This window comes from Xenopus laevis, chromosome 8S (genome assembly GCF_017654675.1).
Source record: "Xenopus laevis strain J_2021 chromosome 8S, Xenopus_laevis_v10.1, whole genome shotgun sequence".
NCBI classification, from domain to species: domain Eukaryota; kingdom Metazoa; phylum Chordata; class Amphibia; order Anura; family Pipidae; genus Xenopus; species Xenopus laevis.
Genome location: NC_054386.1, coordinates 92,668,444 through 92,688,780, shown reverse-complemented (window position 1 = coordinate 92,688,780; position 20,337 = coordinate 92,668,444). Strand labels below are relative to the sequence as shown.

The 20,337-nt window shown below is 41.3% G+C and overlaps 1 protein-coding gene across 1 annotated transcript in view; it reads left to right on the top strand.

Moving 5' to 3' along the window:
• The window catches only part of LOC108700324 (MAGUK p55 subfamily member 5), a 49,884-nt gene that overhangs the window by 27,678 nt on the left and 1,869 nt on the right, over nucleotides 1-20,337 (top strand). Inside the window, exons 4-13 of the mRNA XM_041574408.1 lie at nucleotides 6,221-6,298; nucleotides 7,750-7,896; nucleotides 7,998-8,159; nucleotides 11,579-11,656; nucleotides 13,312-13,495; nucleotides 14,272-14,343; nucleotides 14,506-14,577; nucleotides 15,548-15,715; nucleotides 18,524-18,726; nucleotides 19,760-19,870. Of these exons, the coding sequence (XP_041430342.1) occupies nucleotides 6,221-6,298; nucleotides 7,750-7,896; nucleotides 7,998-8,159; nucleotides 11,579-11,656; nucleotides 13,312-13,495; nucleotides 14,272-14,343; nucleotides 14,506-14,577; nucleotides 15,548-15,715; nucleotides 18,524-18,726; nucleotides 19,760-19,870 (1,275 nt within the window). The remainder of the gene's footprint in view (nucleotides 1-6,220; nucleotides 6,299-7,749; nucleotides 7,897-7,997; nucleotides 8,160-11,578; nucleotides 11,657-13,311; nucleotides 13,496-14,271; nucleotides 14,344-14,505; nucleotides 14,578-15,547; nucleotides 15,716-18,523; nucleotides 18,727-19,759; nucleotides 19,871-20,337) is intronic.

Below are 20,337 nucleotides of genomic sequence, written 5' to 3'. Positions count from 1 at the left end.
TGCTTGAATGGCTGCCCCCATGGCTACACATCAGCTTGTTTATATAAACTATAGTAGTACTTACCTGTTATCTACTGTGTATCCTGTGCTTAAATGGCTGCCCCATGGCTACAGAGCAGCTTTTTATATAAACTATAGCAGTACTAATTTTTATCTACTGTATATTCTCTGCTTGAATGGCTGCCCCCATGGGTACACAGAAGCTTGTTTATATAAACTATAGTAGTAATTATCTGTTATCTACTGTGTATCCTGTGCTTGAATGGCTGCCCCCATGGCTACACAGGAGCTTGTTTATATAAACTATAGTAGTAGTACTTATCTGTTCTCTACTGTGTATCATGTGCTTGAATGGCTGCCCCCATGGCTACACAGCAGCTTGTTTATATAAACTATAGTAGTACTTATCTGTTCTCTACTGTGTATCATGTGCTTGAATGGCTGCCCCCATGGCTACACAGCAGCTTGTTTATATAAACTATAATAGTACTTATCTGTTATCTACTGTGTATCCTGTACTCTAATGGCTGCCCCCATGGCTACACAGCAGCTTGTTTATATAAACTATAGTAGTACTTATCTGTTATCTACTGTGTATCCTGTGCTTGAATGGCTGCCCCCATGGCTACACAACAGCTTGTTTATATAAACTATAGTAGTACTTATGTTATCTACTGTGTATCCTGTGCTTGAATGGCTGCCCCCATGGTTACATAACAGCTTGTTTATATAAACTATAGTAGTACTTATCTGTTATCTACTGTGTATCCTGTGCTTGAATGGCTGCCCCCATGGCTACACAACAGCTTGTTTATATAAACTATAGTAGTACTTATCTGTTATCTACTGTGTATCCTGTGCTTGAATGGCTGCCCCCATGGCTACACAACAGCTTGTTTATATAAACTATAGTAGTACTTATGTTATCTACTGTATATTCTCTGCTTGAATGGCTGCCCCCATGGCTACACAGCAGCTTGTTTATATAAACTATAGTAGTAATTATCTGTTATCTACTGTGTATCCTGTGCTTGAATGACTGCCCCCATGGCTACACAGCAGCTTGTTTATATAAACTATAGTAGAGTTTCTAAAGCAAACACGGCAGTTATGCCAGTGCAGGGCTATACTACAATATACTATCATTCCTTAAAAAAATTAAATTTTTTTGATGTTACTGTTTCATTTAAATTGTCAGATAAACAAGAGAAACTGAGAGACATTTACAGCATAACCAGATGTAACAGGGGATGGTGCAAGTAGGTAAACATGGCCAAAACAGGAGGAAAGTCCACCTTTAGGATTCGGGGATATTTAGTCGCCTGGAATGTGAGAGACACAGCCTGTCAAATGTAACTGCTTTGAAATAGAATGTTATATACAAAGCTCTCACTTAAGCCTGTGCTCTGGCTACAGAGATACAGAGAAGGGGGATATTTTGTGCATTTCACTAGTTAAAGGTAAACCTTTATTGTAAATGTGGGTATTTTCCTTTGTGTATGGGATCATTATTAATGGCAGTCCCAAGATGCAGTGGGAAAGTACAGGAATCCTTTTGAATATTTTACCGATATGATATCATTTCTGCAGATCTTCGAGTGCTTTATATAATAGGGATCTTTGTCTCCCTGTAAAAATAAAACGGCACCTTGTACAAAATCCAAATGAAGATATAATTAATCCTTATTAGAAGCAGAACCATCTTTATTTAATGTTTACATGGTTTTCTAGTAGATTTAAGGTATGAAGATCCAAATTACAGAAAGACTCGTTATCCAAAAAGCCCCAGGTCACGATCCAAATGAAGATATAATTAATCCTTATCGGAAGCAGAACCAGCCTATTGGATTTATTTAATGTTTACATTATTTTATAGTAGATTTAAGGTAGGAAGATCCAAATTGCAAAAAGATCTGTTTGGTGGCCATACACGGGCCGATAGCTGCCTATAGATCGAGTTGACAACTTATTGGCCCGTGTATTCGACCTTCCGACGTGCTCCCCTGATCGATATCTGGCTGAAAGTCGGGCAGATGTTGATCGGGCAGGGTTAAAAATCCCGCCGGATCGCGGACTGCATCTGTTGGTTGATGTGGTTAGGTGATCCGACTGCCTGTATTTGAGAGCCCTTGAGAAAGGAGGCTGTGCCTCCGAAACGTTGTGGGGATCTCAATTAAACTTCAACCATTTAGCACAAATGCTTTTGTGTGTGCCATCTGATTTTCTATGAGTATATGGATCCGACTGCCCATATTCTTTGCATTATGATCCGATCGTTGGGCCCAGGATAGGATCAGTATGATATTGCCCACCTCAAAATGGGCATATCAGAGAGAGATCCATTCGTCATGGCAACCACCATAAGATCTCTCTCTGTGTATGGCCACCTTTATCCAAAATGCCCCAGGTCCCGAGCATTCTGGATAATTGTATAATTGTTGGTATATCCATGGACACTTTAAGAAAACCCATTGTCCCTGCTATGGAGAGGGATGTTTGCAGCCATATTTGTTTTGCCATACCCCAGCTATGGCCCACTCTGACTGCTAGTGTTATGATTATAAACATAATAGCAGAGCTCTCTGAAGTCATAAGAAGCTGTAGGGTTTGTTCCCAGCTAGACTAAGACCACTTAGGAAGTGTTAAAAATATTGGTTGAGACAGAAATTCCTTTAAAGAAGCATGCAGGAAAATAAACAAGTATATACAGGTATGGGACCTGTTATGCAGAATGCTCGTAACCTGGGGTCTTCCAGATAATGGATCTTTATACCTTAAGCCTACTAGAAAATCATGTAAACATTAAATAAACACAATAGACTGGTTTTTCTTCCAATAAGGATTAATTGTATCCTAGCTGGGATCAAGTACAAGGTGCTGTTTCATTATTACAGAGAAAAAGGAAATCATTTTTTAAAAATTGGATTATTTTGATAAAATTGAGTCTATGGGACACGTCCTTTCCATAATTTGGGGTTTTCTGGATAATTTATCTTTCCGTAGTTTGGATCTTCATCCACTAGAAAATCCTTTAAACATTAATTAAACCCAATAGGCTGGTTTTGCCTCCAATAAGGATTAATTATATCTTAGTTGGGATCAAGTACAAGGTACTGTTTTATTATCACAGAGAAAAGGGAAATACGTTTTTAAAATGTGGATTATTTGGAGAAAATGGAGTCTATAGGAAATGGCCTTTCCGTAATTAGGAGCTTTCTGGATAACGGGTTTCCGAAAAACTGATCCCATACCTGTATTTGGATTTTAATATTTCCATTAGTTGAAGTCGTAGGCAGAGAACCTCCAGCTTGAGATCCTTCTCATTAGGCTTGCATGAGTATGGCCGAAATCACCAAGTATAATGGATCCACTTACAATAGAGAGGGAACGTCATTATCACCTGGGAACCCTTGATAAATTCAATAGAAGGATCCGACTGTATTTCCAATCTGTGGCAATTGCATGTGACAGCCAGCAGCTGCCTGGATTTAAGTTGGGTTTGTCTAGCAGTGTGGTGACGGTTTTATATGTGCAGCAATCATTTTACAGTCTCCACAATTATAAAAATTAATTTTAGGTTGTCAGCATTTTCCTCGTGTGTGTGTGTGTGTCTCTTTGTCTGTTTGTCTGTGCCACTTCTGCACCCTTTTCATTTTTTTTACTCTTTGGGAAACTGCATGAACTCTCTGATTAATAAGATATGTCACATGCACATTATTTAGAGCAATTACTGTCACGGGGTGGGGAAGGGAGTGAACCCACTGAGTATTTCTACAATGAACTGCTCAGTCATTATTTCCTCCTGGCTCACTGATAATATATTTTGCTACTGACGAGTGCTGTACATTTTAAGATTTTCACACCTTTTTGATGTTAAAGGCACAATAAGGTCTCAGGGAAGTGTGTATTATTACAGATATTTTACATATTGCTGCAAATAAACACCCCCAAATACTGTTCATGGGCTGCAGTGTTCACCAGGGATCTGTGTAAGGAAAAGGGTAAGAAGGAAAGGTCAAATTTCGAATTCATGTGAGTTGTTTTAAACTATAAAATTTGAATATACTCGAAATCCGACTGGGAGAGTTATTTATTTATTTATATATATATATATATATATATATATATATATATATATATATATATATATATATATATATATATATATATATATATATATATATATATATATATATATATATATATATATATATATATATATAAAAATATCTCAAACTCGGATGAACTTTAGCGACTCGAAAACTCGAATCGAATTTGACCAAACTCTGATTCGAGTTTTTTCTCCAAAAAAAATTTGAATGTCAAGAAGGCTACTAAGATGTCCAAATTTGTTCCTAAACCTCTCCCATTGACTAAGGGTAGGACTACACGGATGTTTTCGGAGCGATCCGACACGCTCCAACAAAACACATGCGACAAAATAAGTAAGTGAATGCATTGTCAGATGAAGTTGCAGCGTTGATCCGACACGACTGTCGGAGGCAGACTCTGCGTCTGCCTCCAAAAGTCGTGTCGCTTCGGATCAACGCTGCAACTTCATCCGACAATGCATTCACTTACCTTATGTTTGTCGCATGCGATTTGTCACATGCGTTTTGTCGCAGCGTGTCGGATTGTGCCAAAAATATCCCTGTAGTCCTACCCTTATACATACATGAATTTGGCTGTTTTTATGTGGCGAATAGTCAAATTTGAATTCTTAAAGAACCAGAGTATGATAAATCTTGAAAATCAAATTGGATAATTTACTAGTCGAATTTGACGGTCTAGACTATAAAATTCTAATTAGAATTTTCAGTTCAACCCTTGATAAATCTGCCCCATAGTGTAGCAGCACCAAAACATACTAGGCAGTGCTTCTCTGCTTGTAACATTGAGAATCATGGGGATCAAAGGAAAAGTTGTGCTCATCACTAATTTTTAAAACCATTAGGCAGGGGTGCAATGAGGGTGTGACCACAAAATACATACAGACAAATACAAGAGTCCTCTGCACTCAACCCATTATCAATATATTTAAGACAGAGACATTTTGTGCATACTGCTACTAAAAAATGCCTTACCCTTTAAACAAAACAGGGATTGTTTGTCCATATATAGTAATATATTTAAGTTGGCCAACTATGTCAAAGTCATCCCATATCTGGCCAGTCCTACGCTCAATTTTCATCTGATTCATTAAGAATTCTATTGCTTCATTATACATTTTACACAGGGACTAAGTTTTACCTGCAACTTACTTGCTGCTTTCAAAGTAAAACTCCCGAACTTGGCTGCCCTTTTATTAGACACCAGTGGGATCACCTGACTATAGTTGGGAAGGGTGGGAGCTACAACAATTTTCCCTTCGTAAAATATATAATGAAGCAATAGAATTCTTAATGAATCAGATGAAAATTGAGCGTAGGACTGGCCAGATATGGGATGACTTTGACATAGGATCAATATATATATATATATATATGAGGATCCGGAAACCCGTTATATGGAAAACCCTGAATTACGGAAAGGTTGTGTAAAACAGTACCTTGTACTTGATCCCAACTAAGATATAATTAATCCTTATTGGAAGCAAAACCAGCCTATTGGGTTTATTTAATGTTTACATGATTTTCTAGTAGACTTAAGGTATGAAGAGCCAAATTACAGAAAGATAAATTATCCAGAAAACCCCCTAATTATGGAAAGGTTGTGTCCCATAGACAAGATGATTTCCTTTTTCTCTGTTATAATGAAACAGTAGCTTGTACTTGATCCCAACTAAGATATAATTAACCCTTATTGGAAGCAAAACCAGCCTATTGGGTTTATTTAAAGCATACTTGATTTTCTAGTAGACTTAAGGTATGAAGATCCAAATTACAGAAATATCCGTTATCCAGAAACCCCCAGGTCCCGAGCATTCTGGATAACAGGTCCCATACCTGTGTGTATATATTTTCAAGAGGGTGACACACCGCTTCTAAACTCTACCCAGGTACACAGTAAAATTTCATACACATTCAAAAAGATCAGTAAATCCAGTAAATAATATGCAGAACTTCGTTACTGCCAGGGGCTTGCTTGTACCTATACTGGGCTGACTGGCCCTGTAGAGAGATATGTGGCCCATGAAAAATAACATTTAAACTCGCTGTTGCTTTTAGTACAGTACTTGGCCTACAAAGAATAACTCCTTGCTGTTGTTTTTCACTTACAGGTACAGCAAGTGTTAAAGTCCAGCCATCAGAAAGAAGGCCAGGAGCTTATTGCCTTGCTGAACTCTCCTCACATTCAGGTACAGTAATAGCAAATGCGTGTGTCTCGACCCTCTGCAAGATTGTATTAGCCCTTCACATTTTAATCAAGTGTCTTTAACCTTCACATTTACCTCCAGTGTCTTAAACCTTCACTTCCTTAACACTGATTTACTCACCCCGTGCGCTATTAGATTATATAAGATTATGTAGGAAAGCTCTCTGACACGTGATAATCACAGGGTTTTCCCTGACAAAGGAATGCCAGTTACACAGAGCTGCATAAGCTTAGAGGCACATTTATCAAAGGTCAAATTTCAAATTCATGTAAACTCCCATAAATTCGAAGTTCGACCAATGGAAATTTGTTAAAAAAAAAATCAAATTTTTCAAACTCGGATGAATTAAATCAACCCAATTTCGATTTGCATTTAAAAAAACTCTTAAAAAACTCAGGAATGCTGCAAACAAAAAGCAACAAGGCTGCAAACAACTCCAAATTGATCCCTAGACGTCTCCCATTGAACTAAAGCGCAACTGAGCAGGTTTTAGGTGGCGAATAGTGCTAATTCAAGTTCTAAAAGGGTTTGAATTTCTTCTAATTTGAGTAACTCCCTAGTCGAATTTTACAGTTTTGACTATAAAAAAAATGGAAAATTTTCATTTCGACCCTTAATAAATCTGCCCCTTAGTGTCTAGAATTCACATAAACCATTACTGATCTGCTGCAGGACTGGTCTTGAGACTGATAGGAGCTGCCACTGCTAGTTCAGTGCTATAATGCTATGAAAGGCATACTGCCGTGTGCACACACTAAAAGTAATGTTAACATCACATTTATTAGTATAGTAATCCGGACCGGAATTAGGGGTAGGCAGAAGAGGCACCTGCCTAGGGCGCAACTACGGGGGCGCTGGGCAGGTACCTCTTAAACTGTCTTCTGTCAACCCCTAGTCCGTTATCAGAGCTCTCTTTGGTTTCCCACCCCCCTCTGCCGCTCTCTCCCCTCTGTTGCTCTCCCCCCTTTTCCTCTTTCGCTTTGCCCCTTTTCCCTCCCCTCCGTCGCTCTCCTCCCCTGCGTCCCATCACCTCTGTTGCGCTCACCTCTTTCCCCGCTCTCTCCCTATCCTGCACATGCGCAAGTTGCGGTTCATCTGTGGCGTGCGCACGCGCCCACACCCAGGGGGGAGCGGGGAGGCCGGCCGAGTTGCCTAGGGCGCCCGGCCGGCTTGGCCTGGCCCTGATATTAATACACTACATTATAATACATACAGTGTTCAGGCATAATTAAATACTCTTGGGGGTAGCCCACAGAGAGAAGTCACTTTCCATTATCTTACGTAACAATTTGAATTTGTTGAAAGGAAAAAGATTGATGTGCAACACTAATAAGCCTATTAGAATTGGGGGGAGGTAGAATTCTGCCATGTTTAGCATTCCTAAATTCCATTCCTCCATTCATGTTTGTGTGATGTTTTGTTCGATTTGCTAGGCTCTCCTCCTGGCCCATGACAAGGTTGCAGAGCAAGAAATGATGCCTGAGCCTGCATCAGAAGATCGCTTTTACGAGGACATTGGCCTGTATGGAGATGAGACCGTAAAAATTGTCAGAATAGAAAAATCCAGAGATATCCCGTTGGTAAGTAAGCTGGTTAATCCATAACTGTAGACCTGTTTGGGCAAAGCACCATCCTGGAATGAGTGTGTCTAGGGTGAGTCTAACGGTTTGTTTCCCTGTAGGGGGCCACTGTGCGGAATGATGGAGATTCTGTTGTTATCAGCAGGATAGTGAAAGGTGGGGCAGCGGAGAAGAGCGGCTTGTTACATGAAGGTGACGAAATTCTTCAAATAAATGGCACTGAGATCCGAGGGAAAGATGTGAACGAGGTGTTTGAACTGTTGGTAAGTTGAAAGGTGATGAGTGTCAATATTCCTCTACTATGCACTTTCCTTGCTTTATTACAAGCCCCAACCATAAAGTTCTCATCCATTCTGTGCTGTTGTGAATGCAGTGGAGTGAACTAAAAAGTCTACTAAATTTGGTTCTCGTAGGGGGAAGCTTTGCACACACAAGTCCCTTTGGCAGCTATTGTGACTAAGAGACAGGCTTTGTGTCTGGGCTTTTAGCTGGTGCTAATGTGCTGCAACAATGTCATCCAGCTTAGTCTGACGCCCCTCTTTAAAATTCCTCCTGCTCAGTTTACGGAATGTAAAGCATCCGAGGGAAACATGAAAGGGGGGGGGATGCAATCAGCGTTCTTGACACCACTGTATTTCTAATAAGCAGATGTATAGCCCCAAAATTTGGAGAAATAATGGGAAAACGTACTCCTGTAACAAACTGGTGCTGCTACTTTTTGCTGTTACAGTTGGAACTTTATGCCAGTGTATAAACTAGGGATGCAACGAATCCATTATTTTGGATTCGGCCAAATCCTTTGCAAAAGATTCGGCCGAATACCGAATCCGAATTCTGATTTACATATGCAAATTAGGGGTGGGAAGGGGAAAACATTTTTTACTTCCTTGTTTTGTGACAAAAAGTTGCACGATTTTCCTCCCTGCCCCTAATTTGCATATGCAAATTAGGAATTGGATTCGCTTAGGCCGGGCAGAAGGATTCAGCCGAATCCTGCTGAAAAAGGCCAAATCCTGGATTCGGTGCATTCCTAGTATAAACCCTGTAGCCTATTGCCCTGAATGCAAATGCAAGCAGTCCCCACAGTGCCCTGCCCTCCCTCCCTTTGTGGTCTTCTTCCTCTATAGTTACCCCAAATTTAGCACTAATGTTCAGACAGGCCCCCCAATCACTACTATGGGATACAGCCCACAGTTTGAAAACCTACGGAAAGGAATAGTTGAGAGCAAGCAGGTGGCAGTAAGAATGTTACCATATATATATATATATATATATATATATATATATATATATATGTATGTATGTGTGTGTATATATATATATATATATATATATATATATATATATATGTATATATGTATATATGTATATTATTTGTATGTATAAGCAAAGCCAAGAGGTCATAGTGTAGTGATGGGCAAATCTGTCCTGTTTCGCTTCTCCAAAAAATTCACGAAACAGAGAAAATTCCCGGAACTGCATGGAATCCATGGGTGACAAAATGTGTTTGACACGCAACAAATTATTTTCACCCATTACAGTCTATGGGGGTTACTGCTCCTGGGCAAACTTAGTGCCTTTTATTATATATGGGGTATGGGTTTAATTTTCGCATCGAAACTTGCCGAAAAATTTCGCTCATCACTAGTCGTCTGCACTCACCGAAAATCAGTATGCTAAGGACATCTTAAAGGAGAAGGAAATGTTAAAACTAAGTAAGCCTTATCTGAAAGGTCTATATAAATATACCAGTAAACCCTCAAAGTAATGCTGCTCAAAATAAACACAGCATTTCTTTCCTTCTATTGTGTACTCATGGGCTTCTGTATCAGACTTCCTGTTTACATCTTAAACCTCCTTGCCCCGGGCGTGAGCATGCTCAGTTTTCTCCTCTTCCCCCCCACTCCGTTCTCTGCTGTAATCTGAGCCCAGAGCTATAAGTGAGCAGGGAGAGACTCAGGCAGGAAGTGATCTCACACCAAGCTAATACTGCAGCTGCTATCCCAAACAAACAGAGAGCTTCTAGAGCTTTTTACTCAGGTATGGTAAAACATTCTACAGAATAAATATAGCATTCTAGCTTGCACTATTCCAGCTAATCTGTTGGCAATAAAATGCCTCTGTAGCTTTCCTTCTCCTTTAAGATATCTTCTGCATTAAGCTACCACAAAATGCCCTCCCCTGTAAACAAAACAGGGATTGTTTGTCCATATATTGCAATATATTTAAGCTGGCCTGATCTGGCCTGTCCTACACCAACTTTCATCTCATTCATTAAAGTGATATACTGACACTAAAAAAAAAAGAAATCTTCAAAATATTTGTGTAGATTAAAAATGACCTATAGGTCATGTTTTTCACTGATAGGGCTGCTTTTGTAAGTAATTGTTAGTTGAAATTCCTAAACCTGACTTTTACCAACCTTCTCAACATTCCAGTTAGAGATTCTAATGCTTTCGGACTAGTGCTGCACAAATATGGCTGCCCCCTCATAGAGGAACATGGGTAATTTAAAAACCTTGTCTGTACATTATAAACAGCATGCACAGACAATGTTGTGATAGAGGTAAAGAAATGTTTAATATCTGCTGTCTTGTTTTTGTTTGTGTAAAAACAATATACATTATACAACATTGTATTTCTTAAAGGGATAATGTCATGAGAAAACCTTTTTTTTTTTTCCAAAACACATTAGTTAATAGTGCTGCTACAGAAGAATTCTGCACTGAAATCTGTTTCTCAAAAGAGCAAACAGATTTTTTTTTTTAATTTTGAAATCTGACATGGGGCTAAACATATTGTCAGTTTCCCAGCTGCCTCCAGTCATGTGACTAAACTTCAGTCACTCTTTACTGCAAGTTGGAGTGATATCACCCCCTCCCTTCCCCCCAGCAGCCTAACAATAGAACAGTGGGAAGGTAACCAGATAGCAGCTCCCTAACACAAGATAACAGCTCCCTGGTAGATCTAAGGGTAGGAACACACTGGGCGATTTGGGGAGTTTTAGTCGCCTGGCGACTAATCGCCGCGACTTTTCTCCCCGAATGCCTCCCCTCGCTCTGCGCCTGGCTAAAATGAAAAATCGCCTGCGCTAATCACACACGGCGATTCGTTTTCCGAAATCGCCCGAAGTTGCCTCACGAGGAAACTTCGGGCGACTTCGGAAAACGAATCGCCGCGTGTGATTAGCGCAGGCGATTTTTCATTTTAGCCAGGCGCAGAGCGAGGGGAGGCATTCAGGGAGAAAAGTCGCGGCGATTAGTCGCCAGGCGACTAAAACTCCCCAAATCGCCCAGTGTGTCCCTACCCTAAGAACAGCACTCAATAGTAAAATCCAGATCCCCTGTGACACGTTCAGTTACATTGAGTAGGAGAAACAACAGCCTGCCAGAAAGCAGTTCCATCCTAAAGTGCTGGCTCTTTCTGAAAGCACATGACCAGGCAAAATGACCTGAGATGCACCTACACACCAATATTACAACTAAAAAATATACACTTGCTGGTTCATGAATTAAATTTTATATTGTAGAGTGAATTATTTGCAATGTAAACAGTGTCATTTAGAAATAAAAACAACATCATAAAAATCATGACAGAATCCCTTTAACAATAAGTGCAGAATTGCATTTTTTGTGTCATTTTGTGTGTTTTCCGGTGTATATTCTCCCCATTCCTCTTTTAGGCTGATATGCACGGCAACTTGTCATTTCTGCTAATTCCCAGCCAACAGTCCAAGCCACCACCCAGCAAAGAAAACGTGGTAAGTACTTTGTGTTGCCTGTGTTACTTTACATAGGTTTGCTTGCAGGGCTTCAGCTGTCCCTTTGGGGCTCTGCCCCAGGATTTTGGTGCCCTGGGGGAAGCTTGGGCTGAACCCAGGGATGTGAGGCGAAGAAGAGTCTGAAACCCTTGCCCCCCATCTGTGCCTTAGCTTCGGCGATGGTTAGTCCAATGACTCTTTGGCCTGGGGCTCACGAATATTGGAGCCCATGCCTCCGGGTAGGACTCAGGGCACCCTGCACTTTAGGGTGATAAAGCACAGTCCTGGGCTTTCAAATAAAACTTTGTGTTGCCCGGAAGGTAAAAGCCAAATGGCAAATGTCTCCCAGCCCATTAAAGAGGAAGAGCACTAACCTTATGGGCAACACCAGTACAGGTCTGTCTTAAAAAAAAAAAAAAAAAGCCCCAGTCTGGGGTCCATTCTTGAAGAGAACAACCTGCTATGTTTGATGCAATTACCCAAGTATTCTCTGCACCCACTGGGCAGGCCCATGCAGAGCATATTAAATTCACCTAAGGGCAGGGGCACACAGGCAGATTCGGGAAGATTTAGTCGCCTGGCGACTTATCGCCTCTTCACCTGAGGCAATGCACTCGTGGCACTTCAATTTCCGAGGTCGCCCGAAGTTGCCGCATAAGGCAACTTCAGAAACCGAAGGGCTGCAAATGCCATTGCGCTGGTGTTTTCTCATTATAGCAGGGGGAAAGCAGTTCAGGGAGATTGTCGTCCCAACCAAGAGGTGATTAGTCGACAGGCGACTAAGTCTCCCCGAACTACCTTCCGCCTGCTATAATGAGAAAATGCGGCGCTTCGGTTTTTGAAGTTGCCCGAAGTTGCCTCATGTGGAAACTTCGGGTGACTACGGAAATAGAAGCGCCGCAAATGCATTGGCGCAGCCGATTTTTCATTTTAGCAGGCCAAAGGCAGCGGGGAGGCAGTTCATGGAGATTGTGTCCCCGAAGAAGAGGCAATTAGTCGCCAGGCGACTATAATCTCCCCGAATCTGTCCGTGTGCCCCTGCACTAAAAGTGTTCGCCTGCAAATGTGCTTGCCCAGCAATCCCAATCTGGATTTATCCTGGAAGAGCTCTCTAAGAAAATACCCAGAAACTTTACACTTATATGTCGCACCTGAAGTCTTTATGCATTTAAATGTGGTCAATCCGTACAGAAGGTTGACTTATATATTTTCCAAGCCTAGGTTTAGTTTTCCCTAACTAAATTGGCACTGCAGTGATCCTTATGTTATGCCAAAATGGTTGCTTACTTATAGATATGCTGGTTACTAATACATTTAAAAGGAAACTATCTGGTCAATAAAACATTTAATATGAGCTTTATCTCCCTAAAACAGGGAACCTTATAAAATTAAATAATTTAAAGGAGAAGGAAAGTCAACAATTACTGGGGTTGCCAAAAGGTAGGCATCCTCCAGTGACTGTTCATTTACCTGATACCCCAGGCAGAAAATTGCACTAGCCCGGGGGTCTTGTAAGCGAGCAAGTTATTGTTTGCAGCACTTGTTAGTAACAATGAGCAACTATCCTCTATTAAATGGGGTAGAGATTGATGGGGTTCTCGTTTTCTTTGTATTTTTTTTTTTTTTATTCAATCTTCTCCTGGTTCTCTCCTCAGGTACACGTAAAGGCTCACTTTGACTATGACCCTTCTGACGACCCTTACGTGCCATGCAGAGAGCTAGGCCTGTCCTTCCAGAAAGGAGACATCCTCCACGTCATTAGTCAGGAGGACCCCAACTGGTGGCAGGCTTATCGAGATGGAGATGAGGACAACCAGCCTTTGGCAGGACTTGTACCTGGTGAATATTTAATAACAAGGGATTTATTTTACACCAGGTTGAATGAAGGAATTGTGAAGTTACCCTTCCCATTGTTATTAGCGAAACAGCGTTCATATGACAGTTTAGATTAGTAGGCAATTGCCTATAATTAGCTGGAGGCAGATGGCTGGCCCTTATTAAGAGTTGTGAAAGTGATAAGTGGCTTAACTGTTCAAATGTGTTTCCTTAATTAAACAGGAACTTTTAAAGGGCACTAATCATCAAATTAAAAGCTATTCACCTGTACAGTGTGCATAGTAGTGTCCCATTCAGCGGCATTGTTAGAATGCAATAAAGTCATTTGCAGAAAGCGATTTCTCTGCCTGATCTCAATAACCATTATCTGCTTCTATAGTTCTCTTTATCAGCTGTTATGTTATATAGCAATGTATTATGCTTTACGATAGAGACACCACAAAGGCAGCATCATTTATTAGCAACAATGGGAAATCTACGTAAATTGTTATTTGTATTTTTTCTTATCTTTGAGGCTGAATTATGAACAGGAGAGACCCAAAGACACGTAGACCACTGGTTAGTTGCTAGAATGTTTTGGACCATAGCAACCAGGTAGTGGCTTAATTTCCAAACCGGAGACTGGCTGAAATAAAAGCTAAATAATTAAAAAATCAAGGTCTTCATCATGCTACATCTACATCAGGTCCATTTAAAAAAGTAACTGTCCCTTTAAAATAGGACTAAAGTAATGCAATTTTCACCCAACATGTTTCTACTGATGTTTCTGTTTTCTACAGGAAAGAGCTTCCAGCAGCAGAGAGAAGCCATGAAGCAAACGATAGAAGAAGACAAAGAACCAGAAAAATCAGGTAATGTCCCCCCCCATCGATAAAATGTATCATGAGTGCTGGTGTGAAACTCTGGGAAGGAGAACATCATTTGTAATCCAGGGAGCACTTTATTCTACACATTTGCAGCTTTCCCATTGGTCAGATTCATGCCTCTCACCCTCTCACCCTATTTCTTTGCAGGAAAATTGTGGTGTGCAAAGAAAAATAAGAAGAAAAGGAAGAAGGTTCTGTACAACGCCAATAAAAATGATGGTAAGTGCAACATGTAATATACAGCAATATACTGGGCTGACTTATCCTTGTCTTTATCATGTAATATTACTTAAAGGAGAATTCAACCCGTAGTTTAAAAAACTCCTCCCCCCTATCCTGGGTAGACCCCCCTCCCTTCCCCCCCCAGCCAAATGCCCCTAATTTTTTACTCACCCTTCCGTGCAGATTCTGGCCTCGGAGTTTGGGGGGGCAGGTAGGATGGGGAGGAGGAGGAAGAGGGGTCTACCCAGGGTAGGGGGGGAGGGTTTTTAAACTACAGGTTGAATTCTCTTTTAAGGTGGCCATACACGGGCAGATTAAAGATGCCGATATGAGTCTTTTAGACCGTTTTGGCAGCTTATCTGCCTGTGTGTGGGGGCGTCCGATCGATATCTGGCCAAAGGCAAGTTCGATTTTTCCTGAGATCAAGGACCACATCGGATAGTTGATGCAGTTCTATGAGCACCTAATTCTTTTATATAATCCAATCGTTTGGCCCTACGGCTGAACGTTGGGATTAACCCAGTATCACCCTGACGTCGGCATATCGGGGAAAGATCTGATTGTTTGACGACCTCACCAAACGAGCGGAATTTATCGTGTATGATCACCTTTAGTATTGGGGGAAGAGTGACTCTGTCTAGGCAGAGGTGGGACAACATTCACATGAACAAGAGATTCGCCTTCAGATACTTCCTTAGCTACTGCTCTATATACGTATATACTGTCATGTGCAAGACAGGTTCACCCCTCCCATTGCGTTTCAGCTTCTTGGCTGTCCATAAAATTCCCCAACAATTCCAAACGTAGGTGCAGTTATGAAAATATGGCTTTTAAATGCATCATGTGACATTATTACTGATAGAAAAGAAACCACCTTACTGGCCTGTGTGCTCCTTTTTTTTCTCTCCTGTATTCCTTGTGTGAGAAGCTCCACGTTGACCGTCATTCTCTTCTTCTTCCTTTTAAGATTATGATAATGAAGAAATTCTGACTTATGAGGAAATGTCCCTTTATCATCAACCAGCGAACAGAAAGCGGCCAATCATTCTCATCGGACCCCAGAGTTGTGGGCAGAATGAGCTACGGCAAAGACTGATGACAAACGAACCAGAAAGATTTGCAGTCGCAGTACCTCGTAAGCGTAAACCGCTGGTCTGGCTGAGACTGCGTTCAGTCCATTGAGTTTTATTTTGTGGGGGCAACTTTCTTTCTTATAGTGCGCCAATGCCAATACACTCTTGCTTCTGTTCCTTTCCGTTGTTTTTTGGGCCTCCTGCTCAACTCTGCTGCCCATATAATACAAACAATAAATCAAACGAAGGATGGCACACTCTAATTAAAAAAAAAAGGTTTTTATTGCATCAAATAAAAGGTTACAAAAGTAGTACAATAATAAATCGCAGTAGCCCAACGCGCCTCGACCAAAGTGGTCTTCCTCAGGGGCAATCAAAATGAAAAATAAGAATAAGAAAATGTTTCATTTTGATTGCCCCTGAGGAAGACCACTTTGGTCGAAACGCATTGGGCTACTGTGATTTATTTTGGTACTACTTTTGTAACTTTTTTTTTGATGTAATAAAAAACTTTTTTTGTTTGAGCTAGAGCAGTTATCTCCAACCAGTAGCTCGTGAGCAACATGTTGCTATTTAACCCCTTGGACATTGCTCTCAGTGGCCTCAAAGCAGGCGCTTATTTTTGAATTCCAGGCTTGGAGGCAAGTTTTGGTTGCTTAAATACCAGATGTACTGCCAGTCTCCTGTAGGCTGTCAGTGCACATAGGGGCTACCAATAGCCAATCACAGCCCTTATTTGGCACAACTCCAGGTCTGATTGGGGGACACCGGGACAGTGGGGTATAGCTGGCACCACTAGGAGGCAGGACACAATAAGCTAAAAGAAACAACTAGTCCCTCCTCCTCCTGCTATACCCCTCGGGGCAAATTAGCTTACCTCCGAATTTGCGCCAGCGTTGCAAATTCACAAAGATCCGACGTTGCGCACAAGTTACCGATCATTTGCGAAGTTGCACTATCGATGTTAAGATCATCGGCTTAAAGTTACGCTAGAGATCGGAAATTTGCATATGGCGTGCAGTTAAAGTACAATGGCCTTATATGCAGCAGAAAACACATTACTCTACACAAGGCCAGGGAACCTTAATAAATTCTAACGCCCTACACATGTGCCACTGTATAGTTTAGGTGCCATATGTTATCAAATGTAGGGGGGAAGGAGGGTACCCTAAAAAAAATTGTGCTCTTTTTCAGCCTATCACCCTTAAAAAAGCGTTTTTTGGCACTTAGAAAAAATGTCAACCTTTTTTTGAGCAATCCCTATCTACTCTATTGCACTTCGTCTGGTCTGCAGATGGCGAAGTAAAGTCTGGCGCAAGAGGTAACATTCACGAAAATCCGCAACTTAGTGATTTAGCGTAGTTAGGTCCCTTCGCCATAGCGCAACTTCGCCTGGCCTAAGGGTGCAAAGTAGCGCTAGAGTAGGTCCACTTCGCTAGCGAATTTACACCAACGCCCATTAGTAAATCGGCCTTTAGTAAATTTGCCCCCTCCTCTGCAGGCAGAGATAGCTCAGTTTTCGTTGTGTCCTCAGGAGGTTAGGACATACTCTACTCCTGTTCAGGAGTTTTTCTTTTCTTTTATTTCACATATTCAAGGTTTTTATTTACATTTTAAACATAACACACAACAAAACGGCATAGGTCATGTATAATAGGCAGTTATCACAGTATATACAGGTCTCACAGGACCCCATCAGCACATTGTGGCAAAGAGACACTTCATACATTAAGCGGTTTCACCACCTGCATTAAACAATCGTACATGTAATCAATACAATCTCTATTCGGTCACACAGGGCCAGAGCACACTTCCCCCCAGATTAACATTATATTAGAGCACAATAAATCCTGTGATGCGGAAGGCATCTTACTTATTCAAGTTTTACCTGCATCGCGTCGAGGACATCTAAAAATCGAACTCCTTGTTCATCTTTCCTTCCTCTACGGGGTACTATCTCCCGCTGGATCAAACAGGCCATACAAAGGGCCTACTCCGCACAGGGAGAAACCCCTCCAGATACACTTAGGGCACATTCCACCAAAGGAATGAGTACGTCCTGGGCTTTTTGGAACCAATCCTCAGCGAAACAATTGTGCAAGGCTGCAACAATCCATCCATTCTTTCTGCCACATTTTACCACTTTGACGGCATATGACACCCACTACGGCGGCAGGTAAGTCCCCACTGTCCCTGTGTCCCCAAAGCAGACCTGGAGAAAAAGGAGATTTTGTGTACTCACCGTTAAATCTCTTTCTCTTCAGTCGCTTGGGGGACACAGGGCTTCCCTCCCTAAATCGAGGCCTTCTCTTGGCTTCAGACATGGTTGGCATTATCAACCATCAGTTGTTGTAATTCGTTTATACCGGTTTTTGGTTATTTTGTAACCTCCTGTTCCTTCTTTGGTACGAACTGAGCTATCTCTGCCTGCAGAGGAGGGGTATAGCAGGAGGAGGAGGAGGGACTAGTTGTTTATTTTAGCTTATTGTGTACTGCCTCCTAGAGGTGCCAGCTAAACCTCAAGCAACTGAAGAGAAAGATTTAACGGAGAGTACACAAAATCTTTTTCCGTGCTTGTGTTGCTCCCCAACTCTTTAAATCTGAATGTTGCTCACAGGTGAAAAAGGTTGGGGACCCCTGAGCTAGAGTGTACAATCCTTTGTTTGATTTTTTGTTTGTGTTTATCTTGGAGACTGATATAGGGAGCCTCCTTTGGATCTGCACCTCATATTTATTTACTGGGTGTGCGCCTCCTAACCTCATATACCTGTATAACACTGACTGGATTTCACCGCACACTAAAAGTAACATCAGAGTCATTGCACCAACCTCCTAAATTGCCACATAAAATGAGTTTTCTCTTTGTCTAGATACCACTCGGAGCAGAAGGGAGAATGAAGTGGCAGGGCGCGACTATCACTTTGTTTCACGGCAAACTTTCGACGCAGACATTTCCTCCGGGAAGTTCATTGAGTCCGGGGAGTTTGAGAAAAACCTGTACGGCACCAGCGTGGATTCTATACGGCAAGTCATCAACTCCGGCAAAATCTGCCTCTTGTGTCTGCACACACAGGTAAGAAGCTGCGCAAAATCTTGCGAAAAATCTGAAGAACGAAAGGCCATAGGTGTAAACTGTTCTCATACACACTGTGTGGCCATATTGCACTCATCCAGCTGTTTAGTTGTGGGCCAATATGTTGCTCCACTGTGTAGAAGAGGTACGACAGCTTCTGGGGCTCCACTTGGAATTCTGAATTCGTCTATTTGGGACATTGTGTGGAAAATGCACCCCTCTTCTGCGTAAGTGGAAGCTGTCGCATCACTTGCTTTGCCTGAGGAATCACCTGTAGAAAGTGATCACAATATCTGTGCTATATGATCGATGTACACGACAAATACATATGGATTTAATACATATTGCCAAAGTCCTCCCATGGCATTCTGAGCAATTTTACTTTATATACTGATAGCTGGATATATTTGTAGAAGAAAATATATATTAGAACCCCCATTTTATGTTTTTCAGGGAAAAAATCTGGGAAAATGTAAAATTATGTGTTAAAGTAACTTTCTCTTCAAGTACTGAAAGGATATAAGCACAGGAGTCTGTTTTACTTTGAAATACTATATTTACTGTGTTAATAACAAGGGTTAAAGGACCAGTAATACATTTAAAAAAAAAAATCGTTGATCTAGAATGAAAAGACAAATTAAACTTTTGAATCGCTAAGTCTTTATTAAGAATTAACTTACCAAAACTCCGATCGCGCTCCTCTTCAGAAAAGGCAACACCGTGACAATCCATCATGCGGCGCTCGATTTCTCCTCCCTGGCTATCTCCTATAAGGAAGACAGGGAGGAGAAATCGAGTGGCGCGCGATGGATCGCCAGATCGCCTTTTCTGAAGCGGAGCGCAAGTGGAGTTTCGGTAAGTTATTTCTTAATAAAGACTAATTTGTCCTTGTGTTTTTTTTTTTTTCGTTCTATACTAACAAATTATAAATTAGTGGGACCTCAAAAAGAAAAATGCAAAATGCGGGAAAACTCAAAATCAGGCTACTTAAAATTGAGGTTTCACTAAAATCTATCATTTTATCTCTTCACAGTCTCTAAAAATGCTGCGCAATTCTGATTTAAAGCCATTTATTATATTCATTGCGCCACCTTCTCAAGAAAGGCTGAGGGCATTATTGGCCAAGGAAGGCAGGAATCCAAAGGTAAGTGCAGATTTGTCTTTGTTGGCTCTATAATATGATATATGGCAGGGTGAGACCATTCACATTGGTGGGGTTTTGTAGGCTCCTGAAGTTAAAGATCGCCACAGTCCACTAGAGTGAAAATCCCATAGAAATGAATGGAGAGCGGCGGAATTTCAAAGGCATATTTATCTTAGGATGAACTTTCACCCATAATAAATACTCTTTTAAAAGAGAAACAAAACTGTACTAGGAAAAAACCCTACCCTGCATAGACCAGCCTCCCTCCTTCCCCATAGCCTAACTGCCCCCTGGGCAAATGCCCCTAATTTTTTAATTACCCCTCCGTACAGATCTGGCCTCGGGAGTTCACAGGTGCCCTCTTCTTTGAAATCTGAGCGGAGTTTCGGCACATGCGCAGTTGGGTTAAATTTCCAGTCCCGAACAACTGCGTATGTGCCGAAAGTCACGAAAATTTCCGAAATTTG